At 42.3% G+C, this 21,895-nt stretch overlaps 1 protein-coding gene across 7 annotated transcripts in view; it reads left to right on the top strand.

The window, feature by feature from the left end:
* The window catches only part of LOC139229925 (putative RNA-binding protein Luc7-like 2), an 80,548-nt gene that overhangs the window by 49,508 nt on the left and 9,145 nt on the right, over positions 1-21,895 (top strand). For all 7 annotated transcript variants that reach the window (XM_070861561.1, XM_070861563.1, XM_070861564.1 and 4 more), the window contains 5 exons: positions 5,249-5,392; positions 8,158-8,196; positions 13,759-13,935; positions 17,183-17,268; positions 19,726-19,755. In XM_070861561.1, the coding sequence (XP_070717662.1) occupies positions 5,249-5,392; positions 8,158-8,196; positions 13,759-13,935; positions 17,183-17,268; positions 19,726-19,755 (476 nt within the window). The remainder of the gene's footprint in view (positions 1-5,248; positions 5,393-8,157; positions 8,197-13,758; positions 13,936-17,182; positions 17,269-19,725; positions 19,756-21,895) is intronic.

A 21,895-nucleotide genomic window follows, 5' to 3' on the forward strand; every position in this document is an offset into this window, starting at 1 on the left:
GGATATACTAGCTTTGGAGGGGGTACAGAGACGATTCACTAGGCTGATTCCAGAGATGAGGGGGTTACCTTATGATGATAGATTGAGTAGACTGGGTCTTTACTCGTTGGAGTTCAGAAGGATGAGGGGTGATCTTATAGAAACATTTAAAATAATGAAAGGAATAGACAAGATAGAGGCAGAGAGGTTGTTTTTCCACTGGTCGAGGAGACTAGAACTAGGGGGCACAGCCTCAAAATACGGGGGAGCCAATTTAAAACCGAGTTGAGAAGGAATTTCTTCTCCCAGAGGATTGTGAATTTGTGGAATTCTCTGCCCAAGGAAGCAGTTGAGGCTAGCTCATTGAATGTATTCAAGTTACAGATAGATTTTTAACCAATAAGGGAGTTCAGGGTTATGGGGAGCGGGCGGGTAAGTGGAGCTGAGTCCACAGCCAGATCAGCCATGATCTTGTTGAATGGCGGAGCAGGCTCGAGGGGCTAGATGGCCTACTCCTGTTCCTAATTCTTATGTTTGTTCTTATGTGCCACAGGGGTCAGTGCTGGGGCCTCAACTATTTACAATCTATATTAATGGCTTGGATGAAGGGACCGAGTGTAATGTAGCCAAGTTTGCTGATGATACAAAGATAGGTGGGAAAGCAAGTTGTGAGGCGTACGCAAAGAATCTGCAGTGGGATACAGACAGTGAGTGAGCAAAAATTTGGCAGGTGGAGACAATGTAACATTATCCACATTGATAGGAACAATAAAAAAGCTAATATTTAAATGGAGAGAGATTACAAAATGCTGCTGTTCCTTGTACATAAAACAAAAAGATAGCATGCAGGTACAGCAAGTAATTAGGAAAGCAAATGGTATCTTGGCCTTAATTGCAAGGGGGTTGGAGTATAAAAGTAAGGAAGTCCTGCGACAACTGTACAGGCGTTGATGAGATCACAGTTGGAGTATGTACTGCATCATCATCATCATCATCGGAACTCCCTCGAAATCCAGTAAGATTTCCTTCCACTCAAAGTGGTGGTGAGCCGCCACCTTGAACAGCTGCAGACCTTGTGGTGAAGGTGCTCCCACAGTGTTGTAAGGGAGGGAGTTCCAGGATTTTGACCCAGCGACAATGAAGGAACGGCAATATATTTCCAAGTCAGGATGGTGTGTAACATGGAGGGGAACGTGGAGGTGGTGGTGTTCCCATGCGCCTACTACCTTTGTCTTTCTAGGTGATTGAGGTCGCGGGTTTGGGATGTGCCACAAAGAAGCCTTGGCGCGTTGCTGTAGTGCATCTGTCGATGGTACAGACTGCAGCCACAGTACGCCGGTGGTGGAGGGAGTGGATGTCGAAGGTGGTGGGTGGGGTGTCAATCAAGCGGGCTGGATGGTGTCGAGCTTCTTGAGTGTTGGAGCTGCACTCATCCAGGCAAGTGGAGAGTATTCCATCACACTCCTGACTTGTGCCTTGTAGATGGTGGAAAGGCTTTGGGGAGTCAGGAGGGGAGACAATCGTTGCAGAATACCCAGCCTCTGACCCACTTGTCACAGTATTTATGGAACCTCTTTGACACACCGCAAAATCAGCTCTATAGTAATTGACAGGAAGTTGATTTTGTGATACCCCAAGTGATATCTGTGGGAAGTGAGGGATTGTGTAATGTAGAGTGTGTGGCTGATGCTGCATAGAAGCCAGAGGTGCGCACTGTTAGTTACTAACAGTAGAATCGCATTGTTTTTAAATCTTATTTGATGTGGCAGTGCAACCTGTAGCCATCTCTTTAGCTCCTTCAATAAATCTCCTGAAATCATCGGTTAAAAAATTACAATGCAAAGGCTTACCCATTTGATAAATTTGCTGCCTGATGTTAAACTAGGACATACAGGCAAAGAAGGCCCCAGTGTCTCCAATTCTTTATTGAATCATTGATTTCAGCAGCACTATGGATGCTACAGTTGCCCTTCATGCCCCATCAGCCAGGGTTTCATCATCTTGATCACTGTTTACTGACCCTGTGGGAAGTGTGTGTATACAAACACTGGGTTAAAGCATGGTCTGATTCTGACCCTTATTCCCAATCACACAGCCTGCTAGTGGTCACACATAAAGAATGGTGGCTCGGCAGAGGCGTCAAACGACTGCTGGAGCCTAAGGAAATGTACCACAGCATGAGTTGGAAGAGGGTAAAAATGGGGGTGGCGATGATAAAGAACTTTGTCTTGAAAATAAATGTTGTTTTTAAATCCATTGCATTGTTTTGTGTTCCAACTGTAGTCAAGCCACAATAAATGCAATTCTTACTGTGGTGCATCGTGACTGTCAGAAATAGTTTGGGATGTTTCAGTGCTGTTGGAGTGTTTCAAATAGTAAAACTGCATTGCAAGTAGACACAGATTCCAGGGGAGAGAGATCCTCATCTCGGGTACTAAATAAGCAATTAGGAGCTTTTCAGGGCAAGAATTAAAACTGGGTGAGAAGAATTGTGTTTCTGGGTCCAATAAAAAAATGACTTTGTTACCCTCACTATATGCCAGATAAATTGTAATTTATGATTTTCCGAATTATTAGTGACACATTTTAAGAACATAAGAAATAGGAGTAGGCCATACGGCCCCTCAAGCCTGCTCTACCATTCGATCTGATCATGGACTCAGCTCCACTTCCCCGCCCACTCCCCATAACCCCTTATCCCCTTATCATTTCAGAAACTGTCTATTTCTGTTTTAAATTTATTCAATGTCCCAGCTTCCACAGCGCTCTCAGGCAGCGAATTCCACAGATTTACAACCCTCAGAGAAAAAATTTCTCCTCGTCTCTGTTTTACATAGAAGCATAGAAAATAGGTGCAGGAGTAGGCCATTCGGCCCTTCGAGCCTGCACTACCATTCAATAACATCAGTGCTGATCATTCCCTTAGTACCCCTTTCCTGCTTTCTCTCCATACCCCTTGATCCCTTTAACCGTAAGGGCCATATCTAACTCCCTCTTGACTATATCCAACGAACTGGCATCAACAACTCTCTGCGGTAGAGAATTCCACAGGTTAACAACTCTCTGAGTGAAGAAGTTTTTCCTCATCTCAGTCCTAAATGGCTTACCCTTATCCTTAGACTGTGTCCCCTGGTTCTGGACTTCCTCAACATTCTTCCTGCATCTAACCTGTCCAGTCCCGTCAGAATGTTATATTTCTATGAGATCCCCTCTCATCCTTCTAAACTCCAGTGAATACAGGTCCAGTCGATTCAGTCTCTCCTCATATGTCAGTTTTGCCATCCCGGGAATCAGTCTGGTGAACCTTCGCTGCACTCCCTCAATAGCAAGAACGCCCTTCCTCAGATTAGGAGACCAAAACTGAACACAATATTCCAGTTGAGGCCTCACCAAGCCCCTGTACAACGGCAGTAAGACCTCCCTGCTCCTATACTCAAATCCCCTAGCTATGAAGGCCAACATACCATTTGCCTTCTTTACCGCCTGCTGAACCTGCATGCCAACTTTCAATGACTGATGTACCATGACACCCAGGTCTCATTGCACATCCCGTTTTCCTAATCTGCCGCCATTCAGATAATCTGCCTTCGTGTTTTTGCCACCAAAGTGGATAACCTCACATTTATCCACATTGGGCAAATGCATGACAGATGCAGTATAATCACCTAACCTGTCCAAGTCACCCTGCAGCCTCTTAGCATCCTCCTCACAGCTCACACCGCCACCCAGCTTAGTGTCATCTGCAAACTTGGAGATATTACACTCAATTCCTTCATCTAAATCATTGATGTATATTGTAAATAGCTGCAGTCCCAGCACTGAGCCCTCCGGCACCCCACTAGTCATTGCCTGCCTTTCTGAAATGGACCCGTTTATCCCGACACTCTGCTTCCTGTCTGCCAACCAGTTCTCCATCCACGTCAGTATATTACCCCCAATACCATGTGCTTTAATTTTGCACACCAGTTTTAATTCCCCCATTAGTGGAAACATCCTCTCTGCATCCACTTTGTCAAGCCCCCTCATAATCTTATACGTTTCGATAAGATCACCTCTCATTCTTCTGAATTCCAGTGAGTAGAGGCCCAATCTACTTAACCTTTCCTCATAAGCCAACACCCTTATCCCCGGAATCAACCTAGTGAACCTTCTCTGAACTGCCTCCAAAGCAAGTATATCCTTTTGTAAATATGGAAACCAAAACTGCACGCAGTATTCCAGGTGTGGCCTCACCATAGAAGCATAGAAAATAGGTGCAGGCGTAGGCCATTCAGCCCTTCGAGCCAATACCTTGTATAGCTGTAGCAAGACTTCCCTGCTTTTATACTCCATCCCCTTTGCAATAAAGGCCAAGATACCATTGGCCTTCCTGATCACTTGCTGTACCTGCATACTATCCATTTGTGTTTCATGCACAAGTACCCCCAGGTATCGCTGTACTGTGGCACTTTGCAATCTTTCTCCATTTAAATAATAACTTGCTCTTTGATTTTTTTTCTGCCAAAGCGCATGACCTCACACTTTCCAACATTATACTCGATCTGCCAAATTTTTGCCCATTCACTTAGCTTTTTGCAGATTTCTTGTGTCCCCCTCATACATTGCTTTTCCACTCATCTTTGTATCGTCAGCAAACTTGGCTACTATACACTCAGTCCCTTCTTCCAAGTCGTTAATGTAGATTGTAAAAATTTGGGGTCCCAGCACTGATCCCTGCGGCACCACACTAGTTACTGATGGCCAACCAGAGAATGAACCATTTTTCCCGACTCTCTGTTAGTTAGCCAATCCTCTATCCATGCTAATATATTATCCCCATCCCCGTGAACTTTTATCTTGTGCAGTAACCTTTTATGTGGCACCTTGACAAATGCATTCTGGAAGTCCACATCCACTGGTTCCCCTTTATTCACCCTGTTCGTTACATCCTCAAAGAATTGTAGGAAATTTGTCAAACCTGACTTGCCCTTCATAAATCCATGCTGACTCTGCCTGACCAAATTTTGCTTTTCCAAATGTCCTGCTACTGCTTTGATAATGGACTCCAAATTTTCCCAACCACAGATGATAGGCTAACTGGTCTATGGTTTCCTGCTTTTTGTCTGATTCATTTTGAAAATGTTTGTGTGTTGTATTCAGACATCTATGTCACTGCTTATTTCAAGGACAATCTCTTCATAAATCTTAAGTCAAATAGGCATTTCAGGTTTTTTTTGAATGCCAACATGGGCTTTATATTGATGCTCGGCTATTTGTCTTTACCTCTCAGGCTGAACGGGTTCATGAACTGAACGAGGAGATCGGAAAGCTGCTTGCCAACGCAGAACAGTTGGGAGCTGAAGGAAATGTTGAAGAATCCCAAAAAGTCATGGAGGAAGTTGAGAAGGCACGAGCTAAGAAGAGAGAAGCCGAGGTAAGAATATTTATCCGAACTTTCCCCTTTATTTCAGTTTGATAAGGCTTTTTGTATTGTGTGAGAGTGTCATCCACTTTGAATTATTTATTTTTTTCCAAAAGAAAGTTTAATTTGTTATAGGTAGGAATGGAATTTGAACACTTTCCAATAGATAGTCCCTTTTCTCCCAGTGGTTCCAGTTATTTACAGCACAATTTAAAATGCAGGTTGTGCAACAGATATAAGGCATGGCCTGTTAACTATTTTAGAATTCTCCAAATAACAAGCTGTGTTCCATATAGAAGAAAATGTGGAGCATGGTATGTATCCACATTAAGCTGTAATGTAACACCAAACCTTTTCTTTTTAAATGATTGATATTTATATATTATTTTACACTTAAAGGCCCATTTGCCAAATTAAGAATGAAGTGATCAGTTTGTGAACCTTGTTCGGAGACATTTGCTAGTAGTTAGAACGGCATTTAATTTAATAAAATTCGAGCACATGTACAGGCAGCAGGTGTGTTTATAATCTGAGCAATCCTGAGGAGAACTCAAACACTGTTAGTATCTGGCAGCTTTATTCCACCCCCCCCCCCCCCACCCAATTGGGTTACATCAAAAAGGAAAATTAAATCATCCTGTTACAAACCTGTAAATGCATGGAGCATCAAACTTTCATCTTTGTGATGTTTGGGTTGTTGCAGTTTATTTTGTTATGGCTATGTTCTGATAACATTGCTGTACTGAAATGCAGGTTATGTACATCACTGTCCAGTTTTCAATCATTTTACGTATTATCAAGTACTTTGGAGATCAAGGATCCCAGAAATTTGTCACTGCCAAAAGCTAATGAAGAATGTTAATCATTTGGGAAGAGAAAGGGAGGACAGGCATTTTCAGTGTAAAATGTCTTGTACCCGGATTAGTTAGTCTATTATCAATCTAAAGCTCCCCAAGAGCGATGTGATGTGCACTCACTCTTCCTGCAGCTTTGTAGAAATCTGACAATTTTAGCTTTAGGTATTGACAAGACACTCAATTGACAACTGCCTGTTGGTGAGTGGCTCTGTTGAATCAACTTTATATTCCCAGATCTCAATCATATGATCAGTAACGTTCTTAAAAAAAGAAAAAAAACATCCGTGATTGTTTATACAGTCGTACTGAATTGATGCTTAAACTTAATTACAATCAGCTTGGGATCATGGTCTGGAACTGAAAGTAAGCTGAGCGACTTTCCAGCAGATATTTAGACACAAAATCTTGGGTCCCTTTGTGGCTACAGGGAAGAGAACTAAAACGTAGATCTTTATTTAACAATAAAACATCTAGACTTTGCTATAATAATTTTCCCGTCCTTGGGTTACCTAAATGTTGCTTGGTCATCTAGCTGTACGTGTGTGTGGTATGTGTGTGTGCATGCCCAGCCAGCGGCAGGTCAGGGCCATAAAAGGAGCGGAGGTGTGGTGGCCCGGGAGCAGCGTGGAGACCATTCCAGGGAGCAGCATGAGCTGGTGCAGAAGGGCGACGGCAGCGAAGAGTGATGTCATCAAGGTCCAGGTCGGTGACTGGAGCGTGGGCAGGTACAGCTGGATCGGCGAGAGACTATGGAGGCGTGAGTTTGGGGCCAGCCCACACTGCGATATGTGTGCGCACTGGGTCCGTGCAGCAGAGCTGGTCTCCAGTCATCTTGGATAACTCTTGCCACTGGACCAAGACCTCGCTCTGTCAAGCCCGTGTGGTGGCTGGTGTGCAACAGCCACCCCACGTTAAAAATATCCACGCACAGGCATCTTCCACCCTTCAGGATGTAATTCAGGACCTGGAATATTTGGTCCTTCATTGAAACACCTGTAAACTCATCCTTTATTGGCGTGGAATCAATTCATCCTTGTTTCGAAGGACTGTCTATGATGATGATGGTATGCGCGTATGTGTGTATGCATGTGTGTGTTTGGGGTCCTCTGTACAACAGGGTAGTTTAATAGAGACCACTCTGTTTCCTGAAGACTTCTGTCATTAGAAAATTAATGAATGTTTCCTTTACTGAGCAGCCTTTAAACACTAATGGAATGCAAAATCTTCTTGCCTCTATACAGTTCCAACCAGTTTAGAACCAGTTTGCTCAGGATTTCATGAGTGTTCCATAGTGAATAGGAGGAAAGTATCTCTGACAGAGCAGAGGTTTTCTGAGATATTGCATAAATGCAGCTTAGTAATACTGTTCTTTACTTTCAACATACAGATCCAGTGGCTCATTGAGAATCATCAGACCATTCAAAGAAAAGCTTACAATTTAGCCAGAAACAAAATGTACCCTTTTATTGTTGTAGTCAAACTTCAAAGTAACTGATCACTCAGCCAAAAATAAATCCGAGTAGCTTTAATCAGTTCAGTAGCTTGGCTAACTTTGGGCAGTGACTGCCGTTTGTACCCGGCATCATTTTAGTGAGGTTGGGCACAAAAGAATTCAAAGTGAGTGAATACTTTTACTTTACATAAAATGGGGAGAACCCTATATGAATTATGTTCACGAAAAATGCTATGTAATATATTTTAATACTGTTTAAACTTTTATTGTGTGTGCAAAGTAGACAAAATTGTCAATCATGTTACTCCCTGGCTTACCCAACATCACTGGTAAAATTGTAATTAAACTCTACCCTGTTTAAAAAATGATAAATTTCAATCGTTAAATCACTGTCAAGTATTCTTAATAATGTGCTGCTATGTTATGGAGAAATCCAGCTTGTAACGTTGTGTTTTTTTCACCACCAGGGGGACACCATTGCTTCTCCTTCCTCCAGCGCATTCTGGGTAGGATGACATCACTGTGGCTGACTTGTGCTCTGTAACTGTGTTAACACAACTTGCACAGATTTTTGGCTCATTAATATAAGAACATTTTAGTGTAAAATGACATATGAAATGCTTTATAAGTTATATCCAACACTCCTAGATAAGGGTACAGCTTTTATTTAGTAGAAATACACCTGATTTTAGTAAGTTTCTTGCCACCATCGATCAGAAGCTTCTAACAGGCACATGCGTAAGTAGATACTACAAGAAAGTACCGGGGTCATGGCGTGTATATATAAAATATATGTGTGTGTGTGTGTGTGTGTGTATGTATATATGTGTGTAACAAATTTCCAATTCAGTCTGCAGTTTATAGCTAAAATCTATGTATTCATGAGGCTATAGCATTTCGACTTGGTTCTAATCTGATATGTTTAATTTTATCTTGTAGTTGAATATTGAGATTGTAGGAAATATTTGTTCTTAGGCCTTTCTTGAAGTGATAACATCAGGCAGACACAAAGTAAACTCCACAAATTGTGTAACATCCTTGTCACGACCATTGCACGGACAGATGCACAAAGTAAAACACTTCATGTTGTAAACCTCCTAACGTTTGACTCGGTGGGTAGCACTCTTGCCTCTGAGTGAGAGGTTGTGGGTTCGAGCCTCACTCCACAGACTTGAACATAATCTAGGCTGACACTCCAGTGCAGTACTGAAGGAGCGCTGCACTGTCGGAGGTGCCGTCTTTCAGCTGGGACTTTAAACTGAAGCCCCATCTGCTCCCCTCAAGTGGACGTAAAATATCCCGCAGCACTATTTGAAGAAGGTAGGAACTTTTCTCGGTGCCCTGGCCAATATTTTTTCCCTAACTAACACCATTTATCTCATTGGTGTTTGTGGGATTTTGTTGTGCACAAATTGACTCCCCCAATACCCTACGTTACAATAGTAACCACTCTTCAAAAGTATTTCATTGGCTGGGGGAGGCCCTGAAGATGTGAAAGGTGCTACAGAAATGCACTTCTTCCTTAGAATTTTCTGGTCATTAATCTGGAGTTAATTTTATTTCAGCTAAATGGTTCCCACACTTTTTACGTGTTTGCTCAACACAATGTAATAGAATAGTCTTTCAAAATGCAGAGTTACGCTGGCAACCTTGCCATATCAATCAGATCACATCTGGTAAAGATGCCGGTAACAGCTTCGGGACAAGAGAAAAGGGAGAAAACAAAGAATAAGTCAGCTGGGTACAATAAGGAAGCAAGTCCGAATGGAAAAATAGTACAATAGAATTGCAAGAGTCTGAAAACAACAAACGTTTGATAGACAAACCAGAAACCCAAGTCACTTCACCAGTTGTAGGAGAGGAGAAGTGCTGCTTTAATCAGAGTGGGCACAATCACACTACATCGCCTTATTTGACCTGCAGAGTATGTAATGACTGACTTGCCAGACAAATGTTCACGTCCTGTCGATGCCAAGAGACAGAAAGCTTGTATTTCTTGCAGTTATCCGATGGTTAAATTAAATTTGCTTCAATTCTACTATTGCTCAAGACATGCAGTTCCTGAGTCTAGTTCGATGGTGTGTGCCAGTGAATGGCCAGGGTAGTCCCTGCATTCCCACCTTCAGTTCCACTGGTTCCATACCAAACCAAGCCACTGTTGGAATGGAAAAATAAGCTGCTGGGTGAATATCTGCAGAAATCTGGGTGAAGCCAGAGCTTGGGGCCAAAGCTTTGTTCAAAATTCTTGTTGATGGTATAACTGTTGGGTGAGAGATGAGTGAACTGGTAAATGAATTGTGAAGTAATTGCATGGTGTACTACTTTAACTAAATTACAAGTTTAAGTTAATTTTACACAGTGAAAGCTATTAAACATGCATGGTATCTCTTAAAACCTGTTATCACAGTGTCCTATTTCAGCCTCCTGCTTGTATTAACTCCTTTATGAAAACAGCAGTAAGCATGGGCAGGAGGTTTGCATTCTGCTGACAACAGTCCAGTTCAATTAATTTTTTCCCTAAAGTAGTATATTATAAACACACTGCTCTATTGTGTTGTTATTTCATGCACTGCCAAATTAAAAATAGAAGTGTAAAGCAATTTTAAGTTTGTGCGCAAGAAACTGCATGCGTCTAGTTCCTATCTGAACAATATAACCTTCATAAAAGTGGTTTTTGGGGACACTCCGCATTTGTGCTTGTTCCCAGCTGTCTCCCTGATGTACGTTTAATTCAATCTACAGTTGAATTTCTATTGTTATGCAATTCACTTTTTAGCCCGGTGCATACAGCCAAATTACAATGCCCTGAAAGTGAAATCAGTCGGTGCTGATGCTTTCAACAAAAATGCGCTTATTGTTTTGAACTGCAGACTGACAGCAGTGATTGCATTAATATTAATTATAGGTTTTTTAAACAGACTGTCAATACCGTATTCTTTTTGCCTGTCGGACATCTCTGCAGTCCCAATCGTTGGTGCTCCTTGGTTTTCCTGCCAGGAAGTATACTTGAGCAATTTGAAAAGTGTCCCTTCCTCCTCCCCTGCTCCCCTTCCTGATATATCTCGCAAAACTCCTGGGAAAGGCTAGGTGCTATTTGGGCTCTGGTAAGCTAACATTGCCACAGCATCATCTTTGCAACATTGGAAATTTTAGGAATAGGGTAAATCGATCGCAACTACCTTCTCGCCATGTTCCTTGAGCACCTCTTTATCCAGGACTTGAACTCCTGTTGCTATTTTCCTCAATTGCCTTACCTGGTAACCTATTCCATGTGTTTAATACCCTTTATGTGAAATTGTTGAGTGTGGAGTAGTTCTGCCTGAATGCTCTGTTTTAGAAAATTCTGTCCCTTAGTTACTGACCTTTTCATCATTGCGTTTGTCTGCATCAATTTTATTAATTCCCTTCTTTTGATATTTTAAAACTGGATCACTTGAATCATTTTCCCCACAAAGAGAACAAGCCTAACTTTAACCTTTTCTCATAACCTAAGTGCCTGAAATTTGGTTTCATTTCCTTGCCCTGAGGTACTGCCTCTTTTCCTATGGTATAGGTTCCATACTAGATGACAAACATCTTTTTGTTCTTGTGGCAGATTAATTTGCTATACTGCACAAACTTTAAAAAAAAAAATAGGATACCATGTTTAGAAAATGGCAGCTTTCAGTAAAACAAGACATGCCTACAACTGTATTGGGGAATACTGTTTTTCATAGAATCATAGAAATTTACAGCACGGAAGGAGGCCATTTTGTCCCATCATGTCTGTGGCGTCAACAAAGAGCTACCCAGCCTAATCCCACTTTCCAGCTCTTGGTTTGTAACCCTATAGATTGCAACACTTCAGGTGCACGTCCAAGTACTTTTTAAATGTGGTGAGGGTTTTTGCCTCTATCCCCCTTTTCAGGCAATGAGTTCCAAACCCCCACCACCCTCCGGGTGAAAAATTTTCTCCTCAAATCCCATCTAAACTTTCTACCAATTAATTTAAATCAATGCCCCCTGGTTGTTGGCCCCTCTAAGGGAAACAGGTCCTTCCTATCTACTCTATCCAGGCCCCTCAATTTTATACACCTCAATAAAGTCTCCCCTCAGCCTCCTATGTTCCAAAGAAAACAGACCCAGCCTATCCAATCTTTCCTGATAGCTAAAATTCTCCAGTCCAGGCAACATCCTTGTAAATCTCATCTGTACCCTCTCTAGTGCAATCACATCTTTCCTGCAATGTGGTGACCAGAACTGCACACAGTACTTTAGCTGTGGCCTAACTAGTGTTTTATACAGTTCAAGCATAACCCCCCCTGCTCTTGTATTCTATGCCTTGGCTAATAAACTTGATCGAATACAAGGTAGATGTTTATTTAATTAACTAGATTATGTAATGCAAGGTTTAAATTGCTAATTATTATAACAAAAAATGTACATGACTGCTGGAAGCCAATTTTGGAAATTCAGGAAATGCTTGGACCATTCTGAACGAGAGAAGGTTGCAATAGAAAATAGGTGCAGGAGTAGGCCCTTCGAGCCTGCACCACCATTCAATAAGATCATGGCTGATCATTCCCTCAGTACCCCTTTCCTGCTTTCTTTCCATACCCTTGATCCCCTTAGCCATATCTAACTCCCTCTTGAATATATCCAATGAACTGGCATCAACAACTCTCTGCGGCAGGGAATTCCATAGGTTAACAACTCTGAGTGAAGAAGTTTTTCCTCATCTCAGTCCTAAATGGCCTACCCCTTATCCTAAGACTATGTCCCCTCGTTCTGGACTTGCCCAACATCGGGAACATTCTTCCCGCATCTAACCTGTCCAGTCCCAACAGAATCATATACGTTTCTATAGAGCATGGTAATATATGTAATAATGCCACAACAATCTTTTTATTCTCCAGAAATTTTGAGAAAAATACTATTGAACCCTTTCAGACTTTGTCATGTCTGGAAGATTATTCGGGAATTTGAGCTCACTGTGTTGAATATACAATACTGTACGTTGTCTACCCGCTTGGAAAACTTGGCAGTGTCCAACAGACTATTGCTAAACCGAGATAGCCAATGAAACAATGGTGTCATGGTTGCCATTTTATAATTATTTTAACTTGGCTGGCTCACTCTGTGTCTTTAGCTTTTTAAAATTCAAAAAGTTTATATTTTCAGTGTGTCATTAGCTATTTGATCAAAAAGGGTAAAGAAATTGGGCACACAGTGAGAAAAGCTATTCTACAGTCCTGCTATCTTGATAATACTGCTCATTTGATAGTTCTGCTGGCACTATGGTAAATAAGTGCACTCCATCATGGTGGTCACATGTTCACAACAACAACTTGTATTTATATAGTGCCTTTAACGTAGTGAAACGTCCCAAGGTGCTTCACAGGAGTGTTGAGATAAAACAGTTTGACACCAAGCTGCATAAGTAGAAATTAGTGCAGGTGACCAAAAGCTTGGTCAAAGAGTTAGGTTTTAAGGAGCATCTTGAAGGAGGATAGAAAGGTTTAGGGAGGGAGTTCCAGAGCTTGGGGCAGAGGCAACAGAAGGCACGGCCACCAGTGGTTGAGCGATTATAATCAGGGATGCTCAGGAGGGCAGAATTAGAGGAGCGCAGATATCTTGTGGGGTGGGGGTGTTGTGGGTTATGGGGCTGGAGGAGATTACAGAAATAGGGAAGGGCAAGGCCATGGAGGTATTTGAAAATAAAGACGAGAATTTTGAAATCGAGGCGTTACTTAACCGGAAGCCAATGTAGGTCAGCGAGCACAGGGGTGATGGGTGAGCGGGACTTGGTGCGAGTTAGGGCACGGGCTGCCGAGTTTTGGGTCACCTCTAGTTTACGTAGGGTAGAATGTGGGAGGCCAGCCAGGAGTGTGTTGAAATAGTTAAAGTCTATTCGCTGTTGTTTAAAGTGAGCAGTTTTTCACTTGAAGAAGATTTAAAAGCATATGACTTTAAAATGCTCTTCTGAAAGGAAATTGAAATCGGGCTAGGCAGTTTTGCTTTGTCAGGACCAGCCTTCTATACTGACAGCAAATCCGCTGAACATTGCTTGTTTCTGTTCCTGTTCTCAGGAGGTTTATCGGAATTCCATGCCAGCCTCCAGCTTCCAACAGCAAAAGCTGAGAGTCTGTGAGGTGTGCTCAGCATACTTGGGTCTTCATGACAATGATCGACGCCTTGCAGACCACTTTGGTGGCAAACTTCACCTCGGATTCATCGAAATTAGAGAGAAATTGGAAGAGTTACAGGTGAGGAATGGAAGCTAGTCACATCTTCCTTTTTGTAAGATCACTCCAGCTTGCTTTAATGGTTACTGTAGGATGTAGTTCAAAAACATATTGATAATTGAGAGTGGTTTAGCCTGTCTACCACGATAAAATTATTTGGAGGTAAACTTGGAGAAATATTTCCCACACAACCAACTGCTCATTTGTGACACCTACAGTCAGTATTTGTCGATGAGCAAATGGTATTGATGGAAACATTGGTGGAACTTGGTGAAAAATGGACCTAATGGTACATAGGAGCATAAGAAATAGGAGCAGGCTTAGGTCATTTGGCCCCTCGAGCCTACTCGATAAGATCATGCTGATCGGATCTTGGCCTCAACTTAACTTCCCTGCCCGCTCCCTATAACCCTTGACTCCCTTATTCAAAAATCTGTCTATCTCTACCTTAAATATATTCAATGACCCAGCCTCCACGGCTCTCTGGGGTAGAGAATTCCAAAGCTTCGCGACCCTCAGAGAAGAAATTCCTCCTAGAATGCTGATGGATGTCAGAGAGGAAATAGCACAGGCTGTGATTACTGTCTTTCAAACATCCTTAAACATTCACTCCCTCCACCACCAACGCACTGTGTCTGCCGTGTGTGCCATCTACAAGATCCACTGCAGCAATATTCCAAGGCTTCTTCGAAAGCACCTCCAAAACCCACAATCTCTATCATCTAGAAGGACCAGGGCAGCAAGCGCATGGAAACACCATCACCTCCAAATTACCCTCCAAGTCATACACCATCCTGACTTGGAAATATATCACCATTCCTTTATCATCACTGGGTCAGAATCCTGGAACTCCCTCCCTAACAGCATTATGTGGGAGTACCCTTCACCACACTGACTGCAGCGGTTCAAGAAGGCAGCTCACCACCACCTACTCTAGAGAAATTAGGGATGGGCAATAAATGCTGGACTTGCCAGCAATGCTCACATCCCGTTAACAAATAAAAGAAATATGGACGTTGTGCCTGAGGGCTGGCAGGTTGCCAATGTAACACCTCGTTCGAAAAAGGAGAAAGGGATAAATCACGTGTAACATACTGGGATTGGTCGTGTCTGACCAATTAGAGTGCTTAAGGAAATAAGGATGCAATATTAAAGGAGATACCATGGACAAGAGGAATTTAATAAGAACATAAGAAATAGGAGCAGGAGTAGGCCCCTCGAGCCTGCTCCGCCATTCAATAAGATCATGGCTGATCCAATCTTGGGCTCAGCTCCACTTCCCTGTCTGCTCCCCATAACCCTTCACTCCCTTATCGTTCAAACATCTGTTTATCTCTGCTTTAAATATATTCAGTGACCTAGCCTCCACAGCTCTCTGGGGCAGAGTGTTCCACAGATTTAAATGGGCGTTCCTTATTCTTAAACTGTGCCCCCTAGTTCCAGATTTCCCCACAAGTGGAAACATCCTCTCTGCATCTACCCTATCGAGTCCCCTCAGTATCTTCTATGTTTCAATAAGATCACCTCTCATTCTTCTAAACTCCAATGAGTATAGACCCAACCTGCTCAACCTTTCTTCATAAGTCTACCCCTGTACAGTTGTCGCAGGACTTCCCTGCTTTTATACTCTATCCCCTTGCAATAAAGTCTAACATTCCATTTTCCTTCCTGATTACTTGCTGTACCTGCATACTAACTTTCTGTGTTTTATGCACAAGGAACCCCAGGTCCCTCTGTACTGCAGCATTTAGTAATACCTCTCCATTTAAATAATTTGCTTTTTTATTTTTCCTGCCAAAATGGATAACCTCACATTTCCCCATATTATACTCCATCTGCCAAATGTTTGCCCACTCACTTAGCCTGTCTATATCCCTTTGCAGATTTTTTGTGTCCTCCTCACAATTTGCTTTCCGACCCATCTTTATATCATCAGCAAACTTGGCTAAATTACGCTGGGTCCCTTCATCCAAGTCATTAATATAGATTGTAAATAGTTGAGGCCCCAGCACCAATTCCTGCGGTACCCCACTAGTTACTGTTTGTCAACCGGAAAATGACCCATTTATCCCGACTCTCTGTTTTCTGTTACTTAGCAAATCCTCTATCCATGCTAATATATTACCCCCAACCCATGAGCTCTTATCTTGAGCAGTAACCTTTTATGTGGCACCTTATCGAATGTCATCTGGAAATCCAAATGCTCCAAATGCACCACATCCACATCAACTGGTTCCCCCTTATCCACCCTGCTCGTTACATCTTCAAAGAACTCCAGCAAATTTGTCAAACGTGATTTCCTTTTCATAAAACAATGCAGTCTCTGCTTGACAGTATTATGCTTTTCCAAATTTCCTGCTACTGCTTCCTTAATAACGGACTCCAGCATTTTCCCGACGACAGATATTAGGCTAATTAGACTATAGTTTCCTCTTTCTGTCTGCCTCCTTTTTTAAATAGGGGCGTTTTATTTGTGGTTTTCCAATCTGCTGGGACCTCTCCAGAATCCAGGGGATTTTGGCAGATTGCCACCAATGCATCCATGGAGGCTTAGATTAAATTAAGTTGCACAGTATTAAGTGGAGTGTACAAGCATGGGCTGGTTAAAGAATAGTAAACAAAGTCAGAGTCGTGGTTAATGGATGTTCTTTTGATCTGGAGAGAGTGTCTATAGTTGGCTGGCTGAGAAAACAACATGGGCCCTACAGGATTTTGAGAAAAAACATCTCAAATGGTTTAATTGATTCCCTTGCTGTTTTTTTTAAATTGGTAGCTGTTTGCTAATTGGTCATTGATTTTTGATTGGTAATTTTCATACCTCCTTGCTAATCGTACTTTGATGGGTCCCATACCTATTCGGTTGTGATCTGTTTTATGATATATTTGAGTCAGTTGGGCAAGTGTGACAAACACTCGGCGTGTGTGACATCTTCAAGTGTGGGTGACATTTACGATATAAAATATCATTTATGCAAATCTAGAAATGACCTTTCTTGCATGGCCACAACCAAAGCTGGGTTGACAAACATCCAACGAGTCTGTTTGGATTCTCATTTTTTTTTTCCTTTGTATGTTGTCCAGGTTATGCCATTAGTTGAAGTGCCTTTAAAGGAAGTGTTTGAATCTTGCTTTGATGCTAACTTGAGAATCAGTGGTATATTGCAGAGGCTTGGCATATCTGCACATCCTTTAAGGATTGCCTTGAGTTAATCCACCAGTTCATTAACTAATTTCAGTCCTGAAGTGCAATTCTGTTCTTTTTCTGCAGAAACTGGTTGCTGAGAAACAGGAGAAGAGGACTCAGGAACGCCTGAAAAGAAGAGAGGAGAGGGAAAAGGAAGAACGAATGAAAAGGTTAGTGTCTCATGTTATTTAAAAAATTGTGAGTTGAACAACTGTGAACTATTTCAGTGCAAAGAATCATTGCTTCAATTTGCTCCATATTGACTGACAAGAGGACGATATTGCCAGCGTGCCTATTTAATATCTTGCTCATCTGTCAGTTTAGTCCTGTTACCTCCTCTTTTTCTCTGATGGTTTTAACTTTTTCTTCCTTAGTCTGATTTTAATGATTCTATACCATTATCATCATCGTCGGCAGTTCCTCGAAACGAGGGTGACTTGCTTCCACGTCAAAAAGGGATGAGTTCACAGGTGCTTCAATGAAGGACCTAATATTCCAGGTCCCGAACTACATCTTGAAGGGCGGATGATGCCTGTGCGTGGATTTTTTTAACGTGCTATAATTATGACTCCCCTCAGATTTTATTCTTTCAATGTCTGTTAATTCCTTGGTCTTTAGAATCTAATAAGGTCTTTGATCCTGAAGGCTTCCCTCCTGTTCACCATGTGCTTCCGACTTCAGTCCTGTCTTGTACCATCATTTCAGTCTCTCTTGCTCCATGTCCACATTTTCATTACCCATCAGAGCCGGTGTGGATTTGTAAAGGACAGGTCATGTCTAACTAAATGAATTGAATGTTTTGAAAAGGCCACTAACAGTGTATAGGGGAGTGCCTATGGATGTTACCTATATGGACTTCCAGAAGGCAGTTGAAACAGTTCCGCACAGGAGATTTTTAGAATAAAATTTAAAGTGCGCGGAATTGGAGGTGACACGGATTGGTGATTGGTTGTGGAGGTAGGAGGAATTGGCGATGTCCTTGTGATACGGGTTAGTGATCGAGAGGTAGGAGGAATTGGAAATATCCTTATGATACGGGTTAGTGATCGGGAGATAGGAGGAATTGGCGATGTCCTTGTGATACAGGTTAGTGATTGGGAGGTAGGAGACTGAGAGTAGGGATGAAGGGAATGTGCTCTGGTGGGATATGAGTGTCCATATGTACAAATCATTAAAAGCTAATGTTTATGGAAGTTAATCAGAAAGGCAGTATTCCAGATGGGATCTGACCACGACACTGTACAACTGAAGCATCACTTCTTCACTATTGTATTCAAACCCCCTTAAGACAAAGGCCAACATTCCATTAGCCTTGTTGATTATTAAGTTTCTAACATTGTGTTTTATTCATCTATATCTCTAATGCTAGACCAGGGATTCAAAATTTACGAACACCCAAGGCCAAGAATTTATACAAAAGCAAAACACTGCAGATGCTGGAACCTGAAATAAAAACAGAAAATGCTGGAAATCTCAGCAGGTCAGGCAGCATCTGTGGGGAGAAACAGAGTTAACGTTTCCAGTCGATCCTTCATCAGAACTGGTGAATGTTTGAAAAGAGCTTTCACTCTTAAGAAGCACTGAAAGGGGGAGGGGAAGAAAGAACAAGAGGGAAGGTCTGTGATAGGGTGGAAGACAGGAGCGATTAGAGAGACAAGGAATGATGGGCCGAATTGAAATGGTAATGGCTGGAGTTAGAGACATGAGCCAAGATTTCATATCCTTTATTGTTATCCATGGGTGTTTTCTAGTGAGAAATTTTTAATGTCTAATTTTTATACTGTGAGATCTATGGTGTTGATTATCATGTGGGGATGAGACAGGAACAAAAGGAAAGGACTTGTATTTAAATAGCACCTTTCATGATCTCAATGTCCCAAATCGCTTCCGAGCCAGTGAATGTAGTCACTGTTGTAATATGGGGAAACATGGTATACAATTTGCACACCGCAAAATCCCACAAACTACAATGAGATTCATGACCAGATATTCTGTTTTAGTTATGTTGGTTGAGGGATAAATATTGGGCAGGACACCAGGGAGATTTCCCCTGCTCGTCGTGCCATGGGTTCTTTTACAACCACCTGAGAGGGCAGACAGGGCCGCAGTTTTAACATCTCATCCGAAAGCTGAGATCCCACCTGGCAGCCATTTGGGTCTCCTTCTCAACTAGACCAAATCCAGGGCAACATGGCACCCATCACTGAGATACTCTTATCTGGAGTGGAAGCGCTGCATACAATATCTTTACAGACTTGTACAATAGGGTCCAGTAACCTCAATATTTGACTTTATACCTTTGTCATGAAAGGAAAGACTTGAATTTATTGCATCTTGAAACATGTCCATGAAGTGTCTGAAATTATACAACTGCTAAAAACTTACACAGGCCGTTTTCACCATCAGTCTGCGCTCTCTTCATTCATATAACAATTTGATGGACTCCTTTTCTGTGTAAAGTATAACAATTAAGTACGTGCCATGTCTTGAGTGGGCACATTAGCAGAAAAATTGCCATAAGCTACAAGGGAACTTTTTATCATACAGCATTTAAATCGTAGATGTAGGCAATGAGGTTCATTGCCTTTACATGTGTTCAGTGTTGATATCTTCCCTTAATATTGCAGGACCCGGTCTCGCAGCAAGGATCGCAAGAGGTACGTTTGTTTAATATCCTCGCTAGTATAGTTGCACTTCTAACTACTGGGGCTTAGGGAATGAAAAGAAAGAACTTGCATTTATATAGCACCGTTCACGAACTCAGGATCTTCCAGAGGCAATGAAGTGCAAACATCTACCAATACCAACTTCATTCCTGCACACATTAGCTATATTGGACCAGCCCAGCCAGTGTGGCTTGGGCAGGACAGGTGAAGGTGTTCTCTATCCATCTTCAGCACAATACACCTGAAGATCTAGTACTGCCATTCATGTAATGTCATAAAGTTCTTTACATTTCAGGCTTTTATTCAATGTTTATACAGTCCTCTGCTGAGTTCAATCATTCCAACTTTGTGCTATTGTGATCTGGTTAGGAAATCCTTAATGAGATTGAACTGTCCAGTGCCCAAATTGAAACCATGAAATATTGTAGTGTATGGCATGAGTCAGTGTCTAAACATGATGAACTCCTGTGTGTCTATATGGTGGAGCCTAGCATGTGAATAGAAGAGCAAGGCTGAAAGTGCTTGCAAACAACTTCAGCCAAAAGTGTCAAGTGGATGACCCTACTTTGTCTCCTCGTGAGATACCCACCATCATAGATGCCAATTTGTTTCACTCGAAGTGACATTCTCCAAGCAGCTAAGTACATTTGACACCAAGTGGTATAACATCTCAGCTGTAACACTGGAAGACCAGCCAACCCCCTGGACAAGTTATTTCAGTTCAACTATGACACAGGTATCCACTGGACTATATGGAAGACTGCTCAGGTATCCACAAAAGCAGGACATTTCTAACCTGATGAATTAAAATCAGCAGCAAAAGATGAAAGTGTAATCAGTTGGGCCATCAGAGCGATACCTCCTCACCAGTAACCTGTTTGCAGACTCTCCGTTCAGATTCTCCCAGAAGTATTGTGCTCTGACTTCATCACACTTTGTTTCAAACATGGACTCAAGCTGATTGTCAGAGGTGAGAGTGGCTGTCTTCAACATCAAGGCAGCTTTCAACTGTGTCTGGCACCAAGGGACCTTAACAAAACTCCACAATCAATGGGGAGCAGTAGCTGGACTCGCACCTGACGAACAGGAAGGTAGTTATGGTTAGTGGAGATCAATCATTTCAATCTCAGGATATCGCTGTCCTTCAGGGCAATGTCCTAGGCCCAACTATCTTCAGCTGCTTCATCAATGACCTTCCCTCGGTCATAAGGTCAAGAGTTGGGCTGCTCACTGATGATTCTACAGTGTTCAGCTCTATTCACAATACTTCTGGTAATGAAGCAGCTCATTGCAGCCGACTGCAGGACCTGGACAGCGTCCAGGCTTGGGCTAATAATTGGCAGGTAACACTAGTACCAAACAATGACTAACTTCAACACGAAAAACCCAGCTACCTCTCCTTGACCTTCAATGGCATCCGTATCGCTGAGTGCCGCACCATCAACATCCTGAGGGTCACCTTTGACCAGAAGCTTAACTCGACTAACCTTGTGATTTCAAGTGCAGGACAGAAGGTGGATACTCTGGGAGGAGTGGTTCACCTCAAAGCCGCTCCACCATCTACAAGCTTCAAATCAGGAGTGTGATGGAATACTTGGATGCGTGAGATGCAGCAACCTTCAGGAAACTGGACAACGTGCAGGGCAGCAGGCCAGTTTGACTTCACTGGCGCACTGTGGCAGCAGTATGTAATATTTACAGGATGCACTGCAGCAACTTGCCAAGTTTACGTCCAGCCGCACCTCCCTGTTTTGTGACCTGTACCACCGAGAAAGGCAAAAGCTGCAACATCGTGAGAACACCATGACCACCTAGTCACGCACCATCCTGACTGGCATATATCGCTGTTCCTTCATTGTCACTGGGTCAGAATACTCGAGGTTCCTACCTAGCAACAAAACAAGGACTGCAGCGTTTGAAGATGACCCACCAGCACTATATTGGGGCAACTAGGGTTGGGCAATAAATGCAGCATTGCCAACATCACCCATGTCCCGAGCACAAATATATCCTTTTAAAGAGTCCATTCTCTACCAGGTGATTGCTCCTTACTGCTTTTCTACTGTTTAACTGAGTTCTGGTTGGGTTTACAGTGACATTTTTAACATTATAAATGTATAATTGACAAGTA

This window comes from Pristiophorus japonicus, chromosome 19 (genome assembly GCF_044704955.1).
Source record: "Pristiophorus japonicus isolate sPriJap1 chromosome 19, sPriJap1.hap1, whole genome shotgun sequence".
In the NCBI taxonomy this organism is placed as follows: Eukaryota; Metazoa; Chordata; class Chondrichthyes; family Pristiophoridae; genus Pristiophorus; species Pristiophorus japonicus.